At 42.4% G+C, this 21095-nt stretch overlaps 1 protein-coding gene across 1 annotated transcript in view; it reads right to left on the bottom strand.

Moving 5' to 3' along the window:
* Positions 1 to 456: 456 nt before the first annotated feature.
* The window catches only part of LOC137423357 (PRKCA-binding protein), a 47039-nt gene continuing 26400 nt past the window's right edge, over positions 457 to 21095 (bottom strand). The window contains exons 5-7 of the mRNA XM_078774302.1: positions 20969 to 21058; positions 9476 to 9529; positions 457 to 1150 (exon numbers count right to left, since the gene is read on the bottom strand). Of these exons, the coding sequence (XP_078630428.1) occupies positions 1065 to 1150; positions 9476 to 9529; positions 20969 to 21058 (230 nt within the window). The 3' untranslated portion in view covers positions 457 to 1064. The remainder of the gene's footprint in view (positions 1151 to 9475; positions 9530 to 20968; positions 21059 to 21095) is intronic.

Raw genomic sequence — 21095 nt, 5'->3', positions numbered from 1 at the left:
CTTCGGTAAAAAACCTAAATGATGGATTAATACACCTAGTGGGGTCAAAGGAACTATGAGGTACCATTAAAAATTGGGGGCACTATTTGCAGAAACAAACCCTACAGCAGGGGTTGTTCCTATCCTATAGGGGGAGGCTTAATAATCATTCAACAGGAGATGGAATCTTCATATTACAGACACAAAATAGTACAATTTTGACCTCACCCTTTCCCCACCGCATTTCCTCTTAATCTCATTTCCACTCCTCTTTTTCCCAATCTTATTCTCAATTTAGTCGTATTCCCACCAGTAGCTTTCATGCAACATCATGCAACATCAATATATGCAATGACATTTTGTCTGCATATCACAAAAGCCAATACTGACACAGCTTTCACTGCATTGTGATGCTATTGCAGACCATTTGTTCAAGGCAACTTAATGGTTAGACATATACTGCAGGAAAACATTCCATTGAGTTTTGAACCATGAATAATTTATTAATGCACAAAGATTATAGATTTATTTGTGCCAAAAATAGTTCCGATGGATTCACAGTCAAAACTGCCTATTTCTCAATTGTGTGCTGTTTGTATTTAAATTTCCAGTTTGAAAAATGTCAACACACCAATTGGGCAACGAAGGGTTTTGTGTGAACTATACTTCTGCCTCAATCTCGCTTGCACAGAATGTGGTTCAGTTATCAGTGAACATATTCAGCACTCGGTGTGGGAAGCTACATGTTTCCACTGAATGAAGGAAAGCAAACTGTACGAACAATTATAGTACAGCAACCCAGCTACAGCAAGGAGGATCAGGCATGAAGAAAAGGACAAAAACTAACTTCACACTTCTATAATATTTCACTAAACAATGTCTGAAATGAATCAAATGATCAGTACAAAGGACTATTTACATGCTTTCTTTTTAATCCAAGTCCATGTAAAAAAGCAGCTAAAGAGGAAATATGGAATAAACAAAGAAAAACAAAAATAAATGCAAATGAGAAAATTTTTTTTGGGAGTTAACACACTGAAAACTACTTCCTACGCTCCTCCATTCCCCTCCCTCATGGCCATTCTTCATTCCTTAGAGTCACTCTCACCTCTATGTGTCTGAGCCAGCTCAAAAAATGCTTTGAGTAACCTCTTTGCATGTTCCATGAGTCCTAGGGAGACAAAATATTCCACAAATAACCAGCATGTTCAGCAATGTTTACATTACATGACCATATGCAATGTTACAAAGATTTTCCTCAAAATAACAGACAAGGAAAGATTTTTGCTTTTTTGGTACGGGGTTAATTGTTAAGGCCATAATCAATTATTTTCCATTCAGAGTTGAAAAAAAACACACAGAGCAGATGAGATTTGGAGCGTATCAAATATAATTCGAACTGCAAAGTTTTAGCTATCCAATTCAATGAAAATAATTCACAATAACGAACAAGATAAATGTATTTTTCATAAACGGCCACAGAAGAAGTAATTTCTGTGCTCTAACGCTTTCTATCACTAAATTTATACGATGACCTCGAAGCGTTGCTTGTCCTACACACCATCTGTTATCTTGTTTATTCAATACGCAAGCAAGAAGCTCCAATTCAAGTAAATGCTCTGATAACGCCAAGAGTATTTACATACTCTCCCTCCTACAGTTGAAGGCACAATTATCTCCAAGGCAAACAGAGGGCACCGTTTCGTAATCAGCAACAGCTCATCACAATATTTAAAAGGCAACTCCTATAAAACTCTGGAATCTATACGATAAGAGAGCTGTTTTTCTGTGTGTGTTTGGGTGTTATCTCCATATGTGCGATTCAAAAGGTGAAACGGAGACCTCCATGTGTGCACGTATACAGTCACGTGAAAAAGTAAGAACACCCCATATAAAGTTTTGACTTTTTCAACATATTTCAACATACAGCTATTTGATCTTCATTTCAACAATATTGATAGATAAAGGTGATGTAATATAACAAATATCATGAAACATTTACATTTTGTAGTCCATTTTATAATTTAAATAAACATTAATGCAAATTTCACGTGTGGGAAAAGTAAGTACACCCTTGGCTCTCATAGGTGGTATTGCCCCCTTTGGCAGAAACAACCTCAAGTAGGCGTTTCTTATAACTGTCTACCAGTCTCTGACATCGACTGAGAGAAATTTTTGCCCACTCCTCCATGCAGAATTCTTTCAGCTGTGCGATGTTTGAGGGGTTTCTTGCATGCACAGCTCGTTTCAAATCCCCCCACAACATCTCGATGGGATTTAGATCCGGGCTTTGACTTGGCCATTCAAGAACCCTCCATTTCTTTCTTTTCAGCCATTCCTTGGTGGATTTACTGGTATGTTAAGGGTCATTGTCATGTTTCAAGGTCCGCCTTCGGTTGAGCTTCAACTTTCCGACAGATGGCCTCACATTATCCTCAAGCACCCTCTGGTACAATGAAGAATTCATAGTGGATTCTATGATGGTGAGCTGCCCAGGCCCTGATGCAGCAAAGCTGCACAACAATACAACAACATGCATTTTAAGGCCATTTTCCCTGCTAGAGTGGGGGTTAGCCTTGCGGTCCCCATGACTATCTTCTGCATCTTGCCCTATTTCTGCATCTCTCCTTGTTAACCCCCTTGCCCGCATTTCTTCTTCCACCATCTTTACCCAAGTCTTTCTCGGTCTTCCCCGTCCTCTACTTCCTTCGACATTCATTTCCATCACTCTTCTCAACCAGTCACTTTCATCCTTCCTCAACACAATGACCAAACCATCTCAACCTGTTCCTCTTCACAGCATCAATCACAGGCTCTATTCCCATCATTTTTCGCAATTCATCATTTGTCTTCCTATCTCTCAATGATACTCCGCACATCCATAGAACCATTCGCATTTCCACCCTTTCCAACCTTCGTTGCTGCTCTACATTCATTACCCATGTCTCGCTCCCATAAATCATAACACTTCTCACACATGCAGCATACACCTTTCCCTTCAGCTTCAACGACACTCCCCTCCTCATCACCATGCCACTCAGTTCCTGAAACTTCTTCCATGCACATCTCACTCTAGCAACCGTTGCCGAGTCTGATCCACCTTCTCCATTCAGCATGTCTCCGAGGTAGCAAAATGTTTTCACACCTTCCAGCTTCACGCCGTCTCCAAAATCCAACTCAACATTTCCTCCATGTGCAGCTCCCTCTGTGCACACCTTACATTTGAATGTAGCTGCCACACTGGTTAATGACCCTCTCAGACCACTACATTTTTGATGAACCCACTCAGCGCACATTGTACATTGAATGGAGTTCACTCCGACACCCTTCCTGCACACAGCACAGGGCCACTTCCCAGTTCTTTCCACCTCACCACATGCTTTACCACTTGCCATCACCTTCGTCTTTCCGATATTCACCTTCAGACCTTTTGTCTCCATACATTCCTTCCAATTGTTCATCTTTTCCTTCAGTCCATCCATACTTTCCGCAATCAGCACCAGATCATTTGCATACAACAACTCCCACGGTAAACCCTCCTTTACGTTCTGAGCTAGCACCTCCATCACAGCTACAAATAGTAGTGGACTTAGTACCGACCCCTGTTGCACTCCCACCTTCACCTCAAACTCACCACTGTTCCCGTCCTTCATCCTTACAGCTGTGCGCGCTCTTTTGTACATTGCCATCACTACTCTGATCAACCATTCCTCCACTCCTAACTTCCTCAATGCCCATGTCAATACTTCGCGTGGAACCCTATCGAATGCTTTCTCCAGATCAATGCCATTTGTCAATGGCATTGTCAATGCCATTTCTTTTTATTAAACATTTTTATTTACGAGCCACACTCTAGAGGGTCACCTTTCCCCTTGTATAGAGGGACGAGGGTACTCAGTTCCCAATCCACTGGAATGCGGCCTTCTTTCAGCGCCAGATTACAGATCTCTGTCATTCTCTTCACACCCCAACTTCCTGCTGCCTTCAACATATCTCCCACAACTCCCGTCGGCCCTCCCGCTTTTCTACTCTTCATTGCTTTTATCGCTTCCTCAACTTCCTTCTCAGTTATCTTCTCTGCCAGTCCTAAAACTGGGTTACTCTCTATGTTGCCATCCCATTCATTCTCTGTATTCAACAGCATTTCCATATATCTCTTCCATCTTCCTTTAATTCCATCTGGGTCCACAACGATTTGTCCCACTTCATCCTTCAAGCAACTCACCCCCATCACATCACACCTCTCTTTCGCTATCTGCTTTGCAATCCTGAATACTGCTCTCTGACCCTCTTCTGAATCCAAGCGTTCTCCGAACATTTTCCTCCATGCCTCCTGCGCCTTTGCTACCTCTTTCTTTGCAGCCTTATAACTTTTATGCTCTGCTGTTTCTGCTCCCATACCCTTTGCCTTCTGCCACTCCTTGAACTTCTTCCTCTTCTTGTCAATCCTCTTTCCAACTTCATCATCCCACCACCATGTTTCCGAGTGCCTCGGTGGTCCTTTTGTCCATCCACATACCTCACCAATGGCTCCCAACAGACTAGCTTTCATCGACATCCATCCACTTTCAAGCTCAACCACATCATCCTCTACCCTACTCAGCCTCTCTTTTAATGCCTCCCTTACTGTCACGTCTTTCAACCTCCACACCTTCAAATGCAGCAAAGCTGCCCCAAACCATAATATTTCCACCACCATGCTTTACAGTTGGTACCAGGTTCTTGTGGTCAAATGCTGTCTTTGGTTTTCGCCAAACATGTCTTCTGGTACCGTGGCCAAATAGCTCTACCTTTGACTCATCTGTCCAGAGCACATTGTTCCAGAATTGCTGGTCTTTGCCTAGGTGTTCATTGGCAAACTTTAGTCTTGCCCTGATGTTCTTTCTGGACAGCAAAGGTTTCCTCCTGGCACATCTCCCATGTAGATCAAATTTGTGCAGCCTCTTTCTAATGGTAGACTCGTGCACTTTGACATCAACAGTGGCAAGAGCTACCTGTAGGTCCCGTGATGACATTCTGGGGTTCTTTGAGACTTCTTTCAGCATCTTGCGGTCTGCTCTCGGGCTGAACTTGCTGGGGCGTCCTGGCCTGAACAAGTTGGCAGTTGTTTGGAATCTTCTCCACTAGTAGATGATCTTCCGGACAGTCGAATGAATGATTTCAAATTGTTTGGAGATCTTTTTAAATCCCTTCCCAGACTTGTAGGCATCTATAACCTTCTTTCTGAAGGTCTCAGAGAGCTCTTTTGATCTAGGCATGGTGACGCCGCACACTTCAACAACAAAGAGCAAACCGAACTAAATGTCTGAGGTTTAAATAAGACAGGTTCCTCCAAGATCCTCTCTAATGATGTTCTAATCATTTGCACCTTAGCTGGTGCACCTGATTCTAATTGTAGGTGTTTGAAGTCGTGATAAATGTAGGGGTGTACTTAGTTTTTCCACATGCGAAATTTGCATTTATGTTTATTTCAATTATACAATGGACTACAAAATGTAAATGTTTCATGATATTTGTTATATTATATCACCTTTATCTATCAATATAGTTGAAATGAAGATCAAATAGCTGTATGTTGAAATATGTTGAAAAAGTCAAAACTTTACATGGGGTGTTCTTACTTTTTCACGTGACTGTATGTGTGTGCATCACCATTTTTCTCAGAGGTGGCTGAACGGATCTTCGGCAAACTTTCAGAAGTTCATCAGTGAGGTTTTGAAAAAAAGTTGCACTTTTGGGGATTTTTTTCTTTTAATCGCTCTATCATGGGTGTAGGGAAGTGTGTTGGGAGCCATTCCTTTGTGGGGGTAGGGAAGTGTTTTCGGCCCCCACAAAAAATAGACTGGGCAACTCCGGGTACCCCTGCTTGTAATGCATAAGTACATGTTAGATTTTTTTTTAATGATTGATTTACTTTAGTAAATGTGGGCAAGGGGGTTAACAATGGGAGATGCAGAAAATAGGGCAAAATGGAGAAGATTGTCATGGGGACCGCAAGGCTAACCCCCGCTCTTGCAGGGAAAATGGCCTTAAAATGCCTGTTGTTTGTTGTTGTTTACTTTAGTAAATGAGAAAATAAAATAGGATAAACAGCATGCATACTTTAACATTAAGTTACTGGGCAACCAAAGCTAGACTGGACATTCTCCCTCATACAAGATTCATCCTTGGCACACCTGAACTCTTGTACACTTAAAAGGCCTTCATCCTCAGTTTCATGGAGTACTGCTCTCCTCTTTGGGTTGGTACCCCTGCCTAACACTTCGCTCAGCCTGATGCCATGGAAACCAAGATATTCAAAATTATTGGAATCTCCTGTGATGAAGCTGAGTCTACGGGCCTATCACTTTCCCATCACAGACAGGTCGCTGGTCTCTCTGTCTTCTACCACCTCATTTCTGGGCTTGCACCCTCTGCCGTTTCAGTGTCGCCCACCCTCCGGTGTCTACAGGGCACACGCGGTCTGCCAGTAACTCCCTTTTGGTGAAACTCCCAAAAGCAAATTTGGTGAAACTCCCAATTTGCCCCCCTTCTCTTTCTACTGCTGTTTTCATTATGTTACTTACTGCTCCATTCTGCTTTCTAGCTCATCCATAAGCATCGACACTGTATTCCAAAAAACAACAACAACAAAAATGTACAGTGCCCCACCTCCTCTTCCACTTTCCTTTCATTTTTATCCCATCACTCTTAGAATCAGCGACTACAAAGATGTGATATAACAAGTGAATCCTCTTGGATTGCGCTGAGGTTCGGGCATGGAATTTCTAGGAGGAAGTATAATTTGTATGCAATGAAAGTACATGTAATATGGGATCGAGTAAGATCGAGTAAGCTTCACCAGTGCGCGTGCGCGAATTTACGTCACGTCGGCAGCGAGAAGGCGTTCCCCAACACGAACCAATCAGGAACTGCCACGCCCACTTATATGATCTCAGAATTCCTGTGACAGGAATTAGCGTTACACTGGCTGGAAGTCATTCGCTAGAGGCGCTTCCTCAGCGCCAATCACCAGTGCGCGTGCGCGAATTTACGTCACGTCGGCAGCGAGAAGGCGTTCCCCAACACGAACCAATCAGGAACTGCCACGCCCACTTATATGATCTCAGAATTCCTGTGACAGGAATTAGCGTTACACTGGCTGGAAGTCAATCGCTAAAGGCGCTTCCTCAGCGCCAATAACTGATACTCTCACACACTTCATAGCTTCAAGAGACATTCAAATAAAATTAAGAAAAGATAAGGAGGAAATGACTCAAGATGTTGGACCTGAGCCAGAAAAATATTTGGTGGGATGAATCCTTTATGTGTGAAGAAATTTATGCTTGTGCATCAGCCCAAGTAATTATTGTACCCACTGGAATCATGGAAATATTCCTCATTTTCCAAAAGTGACTTCTCATTGTATATGTTTGTCATCCCAGCTACAAATGCATCTTGCTAACAGAAATTTACAAGTAGTTACCAATCACAAATACAAGATGTGACATAACCATCTGTGGCGTACATCCTCCCTCCAGGTCTTTAAAACAGCTGTTCACCACCATCTCTAATCTTCCCCCATCCAAAACCTTGATCTTTTCTACCCCCCGCTAATTTCACCCCAAATCCACTTTTTTGAAATACCAACTTCTTTCCTGGAAGTCCTTGGTGTCCTTGTGTTTTATACTTCTCCCACCCCCTCCCTCCCCTTCCCACGCCTCCCCCCCCCCAAGCCCTCTCACTCCCACATATCTCCCGATGTCCCTGCTCTCAAATGTTGTGTTTATGTGCTTCCCCTTCTCTCCCCATCTTGTCTACCGCTCCCCTTTTTATATACTTTGTTTGTCTGTTTGATTTGTTTGTGTGATAAATGTTCGCTCTTTCATGAGCCTCGATTCTGTATTCAAAAAAATAAAAAAATAAAATAAAAAAACCATGTGAATAAGGACTGCCTAGTCAACACAATGGCTTAATGTTCCACAGAATCATAAGTTCATGTTTGGTTCAATGAATAAATATGGCTTCATTTAACACTTAATCATTGTTTTTTTCTTAAATAAATATCTTGAAACGAAGATTTTAGTGTTTTTTGGGGGATATTTGTATGCTCGATTGCCCCCACCACCACAAAACTCCAATGGAATTACGTCATTATCACGTGACCTACTACATATTCTTCAGAACATTTGGACTTGAGCTTTCGTGCGGCATACATACGCTTTATATACACAAAGAATTAAGTTAAGCACCCCCCCCGTTTTTTTACAACCTCGCACATTACAAGTTTGTTGTCGTCAAAACAGTGTAATATACCCATGATATTGCTATATTTTCTGGAGAAGTGATATTATGGTCACATAAAAACATAACAATCATGCCGTTTTCAATATTTTATTCTGCATAATTTAAGGTGAATTTTTTTGGGAATTTTAGGCATATTTTCACCTCAATTTAAGTATGGAGCTATAGGTCCATCACGGACAGTGTGGATGACGTTTATGTTTTCTAACGTACAGTCATCGTTCTGAGAAGACCTCTAGCGATCTTTGCGTCAATAACGTCAATAACGTCAATAACGTCAATAACGTCAATAACGTGTAATGTCAATAACGTGTAAGTGACGTCAATAACGTCAATAACGTCAATAACTAATGTCATACCAATTATTATTTGATCTCACATACCTTAGAATATATGCCAATGTATACATATACACAAAGAATATATATTAGGGGGTGCTTACCTTAATTCGTTGTGTAGGGGTGCTTAACTTAATTCTTTGTGTATATATAGTAATTAGTAACGCCGTAATCGCGTCATCGACTAGAATTTTTTTTGAAGCGATTGAAAACCAACACCATCCCTACGAAGATTATAATCATTTTAATCTAATGAAAAATAAGCAAAAGGACAGTTGTTATTGTCGAGTCTTTCTTCGACGTCGTCCCGATTGTTGTGAACGCCAGGTATTTCATGCACGGTCATCCCCAATTTCCACCTCGAGTTCATACATGTACGGTCTGACAGCACTTCCCACATTATGATTTTGACTATCGTCGTAATCTGAGTATTCTTAATCCGCAAATTATTCGTCAAATTCACTTTTGGACGAGTCTTAAGTGAGTTGTGCGGCCATTATTCTTGGCGTGCTCAGACAATTGTACTCGTGATGACATCACACAGGACACAATGATCTTCTGGAATGTTTAGGAGAGGTGACCTCCCTCCCTTTAGGAGAGGGCACGAGCCAGATTGTCTTTTTTAACTCTAACACCTCAAAAAAATAAATGTAATTAAAAACCATGTTCAGTTCTTTGTTTGTTACTTACAAATCAATATCATCACATCAATTTTGTTTTTTTAACTTCTGATTCTGTGGAGCTTTAAAATGATGATTTACTTCAAGGAATGCAATAAAACACTCAAAGGACATTCAGTATGACAGTGCATCATGGCAGTGCCTTCTGCATGGCAGAGTACATAGATTTAGATCCGGAAAGACTGCAGATCATACCCTTATAGAGTTCGGCCGTTTTTTCCAGTTCATCCAGCTTCTTAACAAGGCCATCTGAAAAGCACACGAAGCAGCAAGTCCAAAGTGACAAAATAAATGCTGGTGACATTCCAACAAGCAAATATATGTCAGTAAATAAAAACTGTAATCTCATTAATCAACAGACCAAAAACTGCCTCACAAAGCTGCGGTGCATGATTGGCAATACAATCTTAAACTTTTGCAAATCTGTCATTGCCAGATTAAATATGTCAGCAAACGTCACGTTCAACTCGGCTAGTTATTTCAATTTTCACTCTCACAAGAACATGAGAAGATGATGAAAGGGCTGACATTGGGGTTTATTTGTTTATTTTAACGGTGTGGACATGCACAGGCTTGCACAAAAATCCTTTCACTCAACAGTTCCATAAAGAAGATGGAAGGGCAAGTGACGCAGGATGAAAAGTAACTGCTGTTTCTAGGACTGTTTCACCGCTTTGTAAAGTGGATTCTCACACACTGACGGGAAGATGATTCCTTCACTCTCAATGTCACCCTTTTACCCATTACTGTTTAATTCCGCTTCACTCAAAAATGGTATTTTCCGAGGTACCAATACAAACGAGGTGCACTTTAAATGTCTTGTTTATTGGTTTTCGTATACGCAAAACTGACATGCAGTTCATTAAATAGTTGCTGGAAACTTTCACGAAATAAACTCTGATCACTTGTTTTCAGAAATATATAGTTAGGGCATTTTATAATTTTTTTGAAAAATCTGTGAAAAAAATTGCTTACCAATAGCTTTCTTCACCAATGTGTTCATGTAGGTGTCTACAAACACCTCTCAATTTATTCCTTCCCAAATCCTTGGGGAAAAGTCAAAATTCAAAATGGCGTCCAAAATGGAAAAATTGTGGATAAAGTCATAGTTTGGCCAGAAATTTAATACTTAATATGGGGAAGAAACCACAAAAATATTGTTCTAGACAATTGTGAACTCTTGCTAAGCATATTTGTATTATTATCTTGCTTTATATCCAAGATGGTATTATCCAATAATCCAATATCTTTATATCCAATATCTTTATATCCAACCCTGGTGTTGGGCTAGCGGCTAGGGTGCCGGCTTAGGATCCAAGGATCCTGGGTTCGAATCCCGGTCGATTGCTGAATTAACGCCAGGGGGGTTGACTCAGCCTGTCATCCTTCCGAGGTCGGCTAATTGAGTACCAGTTCACTGGTAATTCCCTGTTTGTCGTTAAAGGCGGCAAAAAGGGTTGGCGTCAGGAAGGGCATCCGGCCGTAAAACATTGCTTCAAAAAGGGGACCGAAAAACAACAACAACCACGGTGCCCGAAAAAGGCCAACCCCCGCTTTGCGGGGAAAAATGGCCTCTAAAGGTGGTTATTTTTATATCCAAGATGGTGGCCAAAATGATGTCCAAAATGGCCGCTAAAATGTGAAAATTGTGGATAAAGTCATAGCTTGGCCAGAAATGTAATAATTATTATCTTGCTTCAATAATAGGTGTCTACTGAGACCTCTCAATTGATTCAGTATGGAAGGGGATGTAATAGCTGCACCTGGCCATGGCTTGAGGTGTTTCATCTGTGATGATCCTGGGACTGAGATGCAGAAGCTGTCAAAAGTCACCCAAAAAGGCCACTCACAGATGTTATCATATTCTGACTGCGTGGACGATGCGGCGCTGATCAGGAGACTAAATAAGGACTGGAAAAACGGAGATGACCCCAAGTTGAGATATCATTTGGATTGCAGAACCGAGTTATACAATTGTGTGAAAAGTATATCCACTGCAACTGCAACTGCTAATCGTAAGTTTTTAGATTATCATTCAGAAGAAGTAGCCACTTGCAGAGATTTCGATCCCAATCTGTTATAAGTTGTGATGTTGCAAATGGAGAAAAACTAACCAAAACTACCTTTCTACACAATCCATTCCCCAGGACAAGATGAGGAGGACCGAAGGTCAGGCAGGATGAAAAGACGACGGGTATTCTCTGGGTCAAGTACTTCAAGTGCCGGCAGCTCCAAGTCCAAAACCATATACTGTCAACGCCATTGCTGTCAATGGCAGCAATGGCAGTCAATGGCAATGGCAATGTCAATGTCATGGCAGTTGTCAACTGCCAACGCTGTCAACGCCATTGTTGGATGGTTGGAGGAGGTTAACCCCTTCGATGCAACACGGGACTCGAAGACCCTGGTATCCTTCTCCACGGGGTTCAGTAGCACTCCCGAGAACCCAGTCAATGCTGATCAGGCAGAGGAGGTTGGCAGAGCCATGCAGGCCAAGATGGATGGAAAAACTTTTTTGGATACAATGGAAACTAAGCACAAGGTCAAATCATTAGAGAGCTTCAGAAGTGGACCCAAAGTCAATGGGAAGAAGCTGGTTATTGACTCACTCAAGCTCTTCAACCGCCTCATCATCATCAGTGAGCGTGAAGTCAAGACCAAACAAGCCCTGCAATTTGAGTTGACGCCAACACCGATGTCTCTATTTGATAAAGACCAGAAGTTGCGAAAGCCAGACAAGGCTGCCCTAGCAAGGGTCCTGAAAGCATTTGTGGAACCCGTTGAACAACACCCCTGCACGAGCCTGGTAATTGATGGTGGGTGGCTCCTGCACAACGTCAGATGGGAGGCTAAGCTCACCTGGAAGGACATCGCTGAGAGCTACCTCCAGTTTGTGAAGTCCATGGGGAGCCATTGCCTCAGGATCACTGTGGTCTTTGATGGATACGGCAGCTCCACCAAGGACCATGATCACCTGAGACGAACAAAGAACGCATGCTGCGACATTCTGATTCGCCCAGACATCAAAAGCCTCGTTCCAAGAGAAAAGTTCCTCGACAACAAGAGCAACAAGACCCAGCTCATTCGGCTACTTGCTGAGACATTCGGTAGAAATGGGATCAGTGTACAGGAATGCCCCGATGATGCAGACACCTCTATCGTCCGGGCAGCTCTAGATGAGGCAAGAGAGTCCCCTGTTGAGGTGAGGGCTGAGGACACCGACATCATGGTTTTGCTGATTCATCATGCTGCAGACCACCCGATCTTCCTCACAACAGCCAAAGACACATCTTACGATGTCGGAAAGATCCGGGAGGCCCTCCCAGAGAGATACCGGAAGTATCTGATCTTCTTGCACAGCTTCTCCGGCTGCGATACAGTGTCCGCGATTTCTGGGTTTAGCAAATCAACTTTGCTAACCAAGCTCTGCAAGACTGACAAAGCAGAGAGGGTCATGGACGTGTTTCTGGACATCCGAGCCAAGAAAGATAACATCATCAAAGCCGGCTGTGAACTATTCAAGCTCATGTTCCACGGGAACCCATCCAAAGATTTAGGGGAATTGAGATTTGACATCTTCAGCAAGCGGGCCGCTGCTGGGAGCATCAAACCTGAGAAACTGCCCCCGACAACAGAAGCTGCAGCACAGCACTCTCTCCGGGCTTATCTCCAGACTAGAGATTGGCTGCTGCTGCAAACTCCATCATTGGATGTCCTGGACTACGGATGGAAACTCGGTGACCAAGGTTATGTGCCGGTCCCTACAACAGACCCTATCGCACCGGACTATCTTCTGAAGTTTGTCTGCTGCAACTGTGAGGGGGAATGTAGCACACTCAGGTGCTGCTGTAAAAAGCAAGGAGTCAAGTGTATTTCTGCTTGCGGCAACTGTCATGGTAACTCTTGCCAGAACATCAACCAGCCAGATGACGAGAGGAGTGTGGGATATGCTGGGGATTAGGATGAGTAGGGTGAACGAGAGAACTGACTAACCGAGGTTTCAATTGAGATACATTTCTATTTCTATATAAAGCTATGACTTTATCCACAATTTTCACATTTTAGCGGCCATTTTGGACATCATTTTGGCCACCATCTTGGATATAAAGCAAGATAATAATACAAATATGCTTAGCAAGAGTTCACAATTGTCCTAGAACAATATTTTTGTGGTTTCTTCCCCATATTAAGTATTAAATTTCTGGCCAAACTATGACTTTATCCACAATTTTTCCATTTTGGACGCCATTTTGAATTTTGACTTTTCCCCAAGGATTTGGGAAGGAATAAATTGAGAGGTGTTTGTAGACACCTACATGAACACATTGGTGAAGAAAGCTATTGGTAAGCAATTTTTTCACAGATTTTTCAAAAAAATTATAAAATTCCCTAACTGATAAGCTCATGGAACAGCGAAATGACATGTGAGTGTGGGTATGAATCCACTTTACAATTGAGTGGCAGAAAGGAAATGATTGGGAAATGTTCAGTGAAAGTCCGAGATCCTCCAACTTGATTAATATAGATTAATGATAATTTTATGATTACTCACTTATCTTATGTACTGTAATGATAAAACACTGTGTATTGGCATGGTGTCGTTATTTTTTTTTTTAATGCAAAGTCATGGATAGGAAGTGGATATGGGGGTCCACCATCCCAGATTGATGGTCGGGACAGGAGGGGGTTGATTGTTCACTTACAGCCAGAGAGAGAAGTGTGATAATAGTATCTGTAATGTTTGCAAATTATTTTTCAACATTTTTGGGGAAACATTTTATTATTCTTTTCTTTCTTTTTTAAAAAGTGAGGATGTCAGAATATTACTGGCATCTCCGTTGAACTATAGACAAAGACCTTGTAGACTGAGTAGCTCTGCTTTTCCAAGGAAAGACATGGATCGACAAAGGATGCCCAGACTGTGGCTGTCTTTGGAGGCCAGATTTGCTATGTGGTCAGCCCAGGATAGATCATGACTAATGCTGAAGCCCAGAAGTTTGGGAGACTGAACATCTTCGAGTGGATGAACAAATAAATGCATAGGTGGGTTTATGTGACAATACTTCCAGAGTGACAGGGTGAGACAGTGTGATTTTCCAGGATTGAAGGACATGTTCCATTTACCAGACCAGAGTCTAATCACGTCCAGATAATCACCAGAGGGACGCAGCTACTGTCTGCCTATTAGAGGGATCGGGGTACTGTGCAACACAATGTGGAGTCATCTGCAAAAAGGAAGGGTGTTTCCAGAGCATTAGAGGTGTCATTTATATATACGAGGAACAAGACTAATTCAAATGGCTTTCTAAACATAATGTTCAGCATTTAGACAAAAGAGTAGCAATTTCAAAATAGTTAAACACAACTGTTCTGTTCCTGAATGCGAATCAGACTCACAGAAATAGATAAAATACTAGAACGGCACTCGGTAGAGCGCATATCTCCGTCAGGCTCAACAGTTCATGCTTTGTATCCCACTGATAGGCCAGATCTGGATTCAGACATGAACCAAAATCTAATTGGCTTGTTCTTGTCGCCTAACCAACTCATCCACCTAGTTTTGTCATAATCCGTACACAATTTTTTGAAATATCATGCTATAAATCGCTTTTGGCACAATCACTCAATGGTGAAGAATCACTTTTAAAAAATTCTCGAATCCGAATCCGTATTCGGATCTCACCAAAATCGAATCGATTCATCCTTGTCACACACACAACCTGTACACCAGGTTTCGTCTGAATCCGTCCATAACTTTTTGAGATATCCTGCTATGTTTTGATTTTGGCTCTATCTCTCAATCTAATCACTTGAAATCTGGTGATGAATCACTTGAGAAATTATAGTATCCGGATCCCAATCTGGATCTTCATCAAAATCTAATTATTGTGTCCTTGTAACATACAGAAACTCTCCACCAAATTTCGTCTGAATCCATCCACAAACTTTTGAGATATCCTGTCCACAAACAGACAGGCAAACAGTGGTGGAAAACATAACTTCCACCCACCTTCGGTGGCGGAGGTAATGAGAAATATCCATGGATGAGACTGAGAGGTTTTTGATTTCCTATCATTTCCTGTTAATATAAGCTAGCGGCCATGGTGGATATATATTAAGAATGATCGCACTGTGGTCACAACATGCGACAAAATCCGGACGATTGGGAAACGTGCATTAAAAGCACGCTTAAAAGATGAACAGCGCAATTGGGAAACATTTAATACGCTATTAAAAGATCAAATCGACACCTCTCATCCATGACAGCCTGCACCACGGTTTTATCAGAACGAGCCGATTCGTAACATTGTCACGGATTGTTTAACCCCAATGGGCCAATCAAAAATTACACAATGCTATTTTTTAGGGAGCCGTGTACTGTGCGTGCTGACAGGCTTGATTCAACGTTTTTAATATTTTTTATTTGACAATGATTAGATTTTTCGGGGTACCTCATCATGAGCAACACTCGACCCAAACAAAGCCAATGGAAATATGATGCAAAAAACCCAGGCATTATATAATCAGCAGAGGCCTACAGGCCTGATGTCTTTGGCCCACCAGAAAACCAAACGTTAGTCCAAGATGGCAGATCGTTCCCATTTTGTCTGGGTGCCATGGCAATGGTGGGTGAAGTCAAGCGACAAATGTGGGTGGGGCCCGACAGCTGTCCGACTAATGGGTGCACATTTGTTTTTAAAAATCGACCCCCAACAACAACAACAAACAACATGCGGAGCTCTTGTAGACCTGTGACATGCTGTAGGTTAAAACATGCACACATCAAGTAAAGTAGAAAAAAAAAATGAGGACCAAGACTTGGCTCAAAACACTGCCTTGAGGAACTCTGGCCTCCACTGTGAGAGGGGAGAAGAGGGTTACATTGACCACAGTACGGTCAGATACTCCGTACGCACTGATGACCTGCTTCACTGCAGTGTGGACCTCCAGTGATAAACATCAGAGCATCATTGGAGTGCTGCTTACTAAAATAATTGGAAGCATACTTCTTGTGGGTGACAAAATGCAGCTTCCCAGCTTGTTGATCAGAAACACTGGTGGATGAACATTGAATTGATGGCTGAGAGAGGTCAGCATAAATGGCAGGTTGCTTTCTCTGAAAAAAGAAAAGTCTTAAATACTGCAACTGGAAGAAATTGGTCATTTATATCCAGGAAGAAATTGGTCATTCCATCTCAAACCAACCAATATCAAAATAAGCTCCAGCTTGACTTGACCCCTTAAGAATCTTCTGAAAAGTTGTTGCAAATTCAGAAATGTTTCGAAAAGTAAATTTACAGAAATGTTAATTTTTTTATAGGTTTGAAAGAATGGAGGTAGTCGTCGAGTTTCAACTTGGTAGAGTAACAAGGAAATGTTTTTTTTTGGCTGAATGTGTGCTACATCAAGGGGAAGCAATAGAGGGGATTACAGGAGGAGTAAGGGCAGAATAAAACCAGCAAAATAAAACAAAAACTGCAAGACTACCAAGCTGCACATGGTGAGTAAGAAAACAGACCCAGCGCCTCCTAACAGGAGATTCTGATGATGTGGAGGGTCTTAGAATCCAGGGCCTCAAGGAGGTGGGGGCGAGATCAGAAGTAGCAGCGTTAGTCCACAGTGGGTAGCCATATTGAATGACACTCTACATGAAGGCTTTGTAGATGTTCTACAGTATTTGCTCTGATGGAAGTAACTGCACAGGCTTTGCCAAATGTACAATACCTAGAATGTTTGTATCAATGCTGAGTTCTGACGTTCTGCGTCATTGCCATAGGGAACAAATTACATCAAGCTGAGCTCCTAATTGATGCTACATTACACAACGGTGGTTTTAATTAACAGTGAGAAAAAGCATGCAGTGCAATTCTTCTGATGGAGCGACCTCTGCTGTCTTAGCAGCGTTTGTGCACGTGTTCTATAGCCCTCCACCGCACATCAAATTTAACCCACGACGACCTTGCTGAAACATCAGCCAATCTACAACGAAAGATTAAAATCATGGCAAACGTACATTGTATGAGTACAGCATACAAATGACAGTCAGTCATTCACCTTATGTTGAGGATATACACAGAATGCAAACACAAAGCAGCCAAGTCGTATCACTAATTTTAAGACCAGCCACAAGTCACCAATAAATGGTCCCCTGTTAATCAACTGACATTATTCAGCAAATGTATTGTCGTGTTCACCGGGATTAACACCCCTGGTGACGGGTGGCCAACCGAGCTTTAACTCCGAAGCATACCAAAACTATGGTGGTGCCTTTTATACAGTCACGTGAAAAAGTAAGTACACCCCATGTAAAGTTTTGACTTTTTCAACATATTTCAACATACAGCTATTTGCTCTTCATTTCAACAATATTGAAAGATGAAGGTGATATAATATAACAAATATCATGAAACATTTACATTTTGTCGTCCATTGTATAATTTAAATAAACATAAATGCAAATTTCACATGTGGAAAAAGTAAGTACACCCCTACATTTATCACTACTTCAAATACCTAAAATTAGAATCAGGTGCACCAGCTCAGGTACAAATGATTAGAACATCGTTGGAGAGGATCTTGGAGGAACCTGTCTTATTTAAACCTCAGACATTTAGCTTGGTGTGCTCTTTGTTGTTGAAGTGTGCGGCGTCACGATGCCTAGATCAAAAGAGCTCTCTGAAGCCTTCAGAAGGAAGGTTATAGATGCCTACGAGTCTGGGAAGGGATTTAAAAAGATCTCGAAACAATTTGAAATCAATCATTCGACTGTCCGGAAGATCATCTACAAGTGGAGAAGATTCCAAACAACTGCCAACTTGTACAGGCCAGGCCGCCCCTGCAAGTTCAGCCCGAGAGCAGACCGCAAGATGCTGAAAGAAGTCTCTAAGAACCCCAGAATGTCATGACGGAACCTATAGGTAGCTCTTGCCACTGTGGATGTCAAGGTGCACGAGTCTACCATTAGAAAGAGGCTGCACAAATTTGATCTACATGGGAAGTGTGCCAGGAGGAAACCTTTGCTGTCCAGAAAGAACATCATGGCAAGACTAAAGTTTGCCAAGGAACAACTCGGCAAAGACCAGCACTTCTGGAACAATGTGCGCTGGACAGACGAGTCAATGGTAGAGCTATTTGGCCACAGTACCAGAAGACATGTTTGGCGAAAACCAAAGACAGCATTTGACCACAAGAACCTGATACCAAATGTAAAGCATGATGGTGGAAATATTATGGTTTGGGGCAGCTTTGCTGCATCAGGGCCTGGGCAGCTCACCATCATAAAATCCACGATGAATTCTTCATTGTACCAGAGGGTGCTTGAGGATAATGTGAGGCCATCTGTCGGAAAGTTGAAGCTCAACCGAAGGTGGACCTTGCAACATGACAATGACCCTAAACATACCAGTACATCCACCAAGGAATGGCTGAAAAGAAAGAAATGTAGGGTTCTGGAATGGCCAAGTCAAAGCCCGGATCTAAATCCCATCGAGATGTTGTGGGGGGGATTTGAAACGAGCTGTGCATGCAAGAAACCCCTCAAACATCGCACAGCTGAAAGAATTCTGCATGGAGGAGTGGGCAAAAATTTCTCCCAGTCGATTTCAGAGACTGATAGACAGTTATAAGAAACGCCTACTTGAGGTTGTTTCTGCCAAAGGGGGCAATACCACCTATTAGAGCCAAGGGTGTACTTACTTTTTCCACATGTGAAATTTGCATTTATGTTTATTTAAATTATACAATGGACTACAAAATGTAAATGTTTCATGATATTTATTATATTATATCACCTTTATCTCTCAATATTGTTGAAATGAAAATGAAATAGGTGTATGTTGAAAGGTGTTGAAAAAGTCAAAACTTTACATGGGGTGTACTTACTTTTTCACATGACTGTACGCGCGAGGTTGTAGTGGAGGGCAGAGAGCTTACCTGGATGGACGGATGCGGCACAGGGTTATTCAAAACCCACAACAAATAAACAGACAAGACAAGGAAATGAAATTCAACTAACAATGGGTTTAATAAAATAAATGCCAGGATAACAAACTGATCGGTAAAACTAAAATTTCTAAATTGAGATGTCTCCACACTGACTCATGAAACAGACACAGGGATAAATAAAATAACGAAAGTAAAAATGTGTGTGGTGCATTTGCCTGATACTCCACCTGACATCCGTGACCGTCGAGGGTCGTCGTAGATCCCGTGTCCCTGCATGGGGAAAACATGCATTGGCACCAAGTCGCTTTCACCCGCCAGCTGCCGACGTGAAGCGAACAGGCCCTCGCTCCCTCCTCGTCCCACCTGCTCTGCAGCACTGAGCCCCGACATTCTTCCCAGGCGCACCCGGCACCACGCGCCACCGTCACGAGCCTACACCAAGGAGAGAGAGAGCGAAGAAGAGAAGGATGCGTCCGCCTTCACTCGCAGCCAGGAATAGAGGGATCGGAAAGGTGACTGCTCGCAGCGAAGGCCAGCACGGAGAGTGCACAAACTGCGACAGCCCAAGACCAATGTCGGAACCAAGAGAGAGCAATTCATCGAGTCCATAATACGAAACCCAGCACAAGAGAGAATATGCGAAATGCGACTGTTCATGACGAAAGCCAGGACCAAGAGAGACGTGCACTGCACGCTACGAAAAGCCAGAGCCAAGAGAGAAGGAGCACAATGCATCCGTCTGCCTGTGGTAAATGTCGGAACCAAGAGAGAGTATCTGCGACCGCTCGTAATGCTGGTAACGAACCAAGCGAGAGAAAATGGCGGGACGTGTCCTTTTTGTCCCTCGTGCTGGAACGATCGATGATATCACGCGGGCGCCAATCAGCGAGCGCCATCGTAGCAGTCCATCGCCCTGACCAATCATCACCATTCGGGGCGGGGCCTGACGGCCCTCTTCACGCCCATCCAGATGACTCAGCTGGTGGCGTCAGTGGTAATGTTTGAATGTCCGGATCCGGTCGCTTTATATGGTGTTTTTAATATAGATGCGGAGTGCATGGCTGGTGTTGCGAGTGTCATAAGGAACGAAGGGAAAACCACAGAGACAATTTACATACAGGGAATTATCACTTATACCCTAACTAATTAGCATAGCTCCACCCCTCGAATGGAGACAAACATACAATCTTACCGGACATGCGGCCTGACTCTAGTACATAAAGGTGGCTTACATGACATACGGAGCACACTACCCTATACAATCTACCTGGCCTAAGGTATTCCATTGCCTGCCCCCCCTGCACCCCCCCCCCAAACCTAACAGTATTAAAGTTATTGTTAATCAAAACAATGTCTATATAATTAATGCCAGTCACAGGGTATTCAATGTTTTCCCATTTATCAGTTCTAATGTTCCAAATCTCGAATTTACCATACAAAAATAAAATGCTAAACCTAAAATCGCTTTTATGCAGAAAGAAAGTGAAATAGAAAAACCCCTCAATTTCAGGACCATTTCTGACTGAATATTAGGCACAAGAAAGAAATGCTATCCAAAGTAAGAATATCTAAGCCGGTTCGAAATACATCACATTTAAATAAATAAATAAAACTCGAGCACAATGCATAACCCCATGGTCTACATTACATATTATGATGCAATCTGATCCTGCATGTTGTGTATGAATTATTCATTATTTATGGTTTTGACAGGAATATCAACAAGTGGCTTGGGTGTGTTACCATTGCAAAGGATGGCACGGCTCAAACCAAGAGAATCTGCTGTACCCGAACTCATTCCTTCCACGAACCGGTGTTTTACTTTCTTCATCACTGTCACGTTCAGGAAAGAGAACATATCATGGCTCGT

This window comes from Myxine glutinosa, chromosome 3, assembly GCF_964187855.1.
Source record: "Myxine glutinosa chromosome 3, kmMyxGlut1.1, whole genome shotgun sequence".
In the NCBI taxonomy this organism is placed as follows: Eukaryota; Metazoa; Chordata; class Myxini; order Myxiniformes; family Myxinidae; genus Myxine; species Myxine glutinosa.
This window is presented reverse-complemented; position numbering and strand designations above follow the sequence as displayed.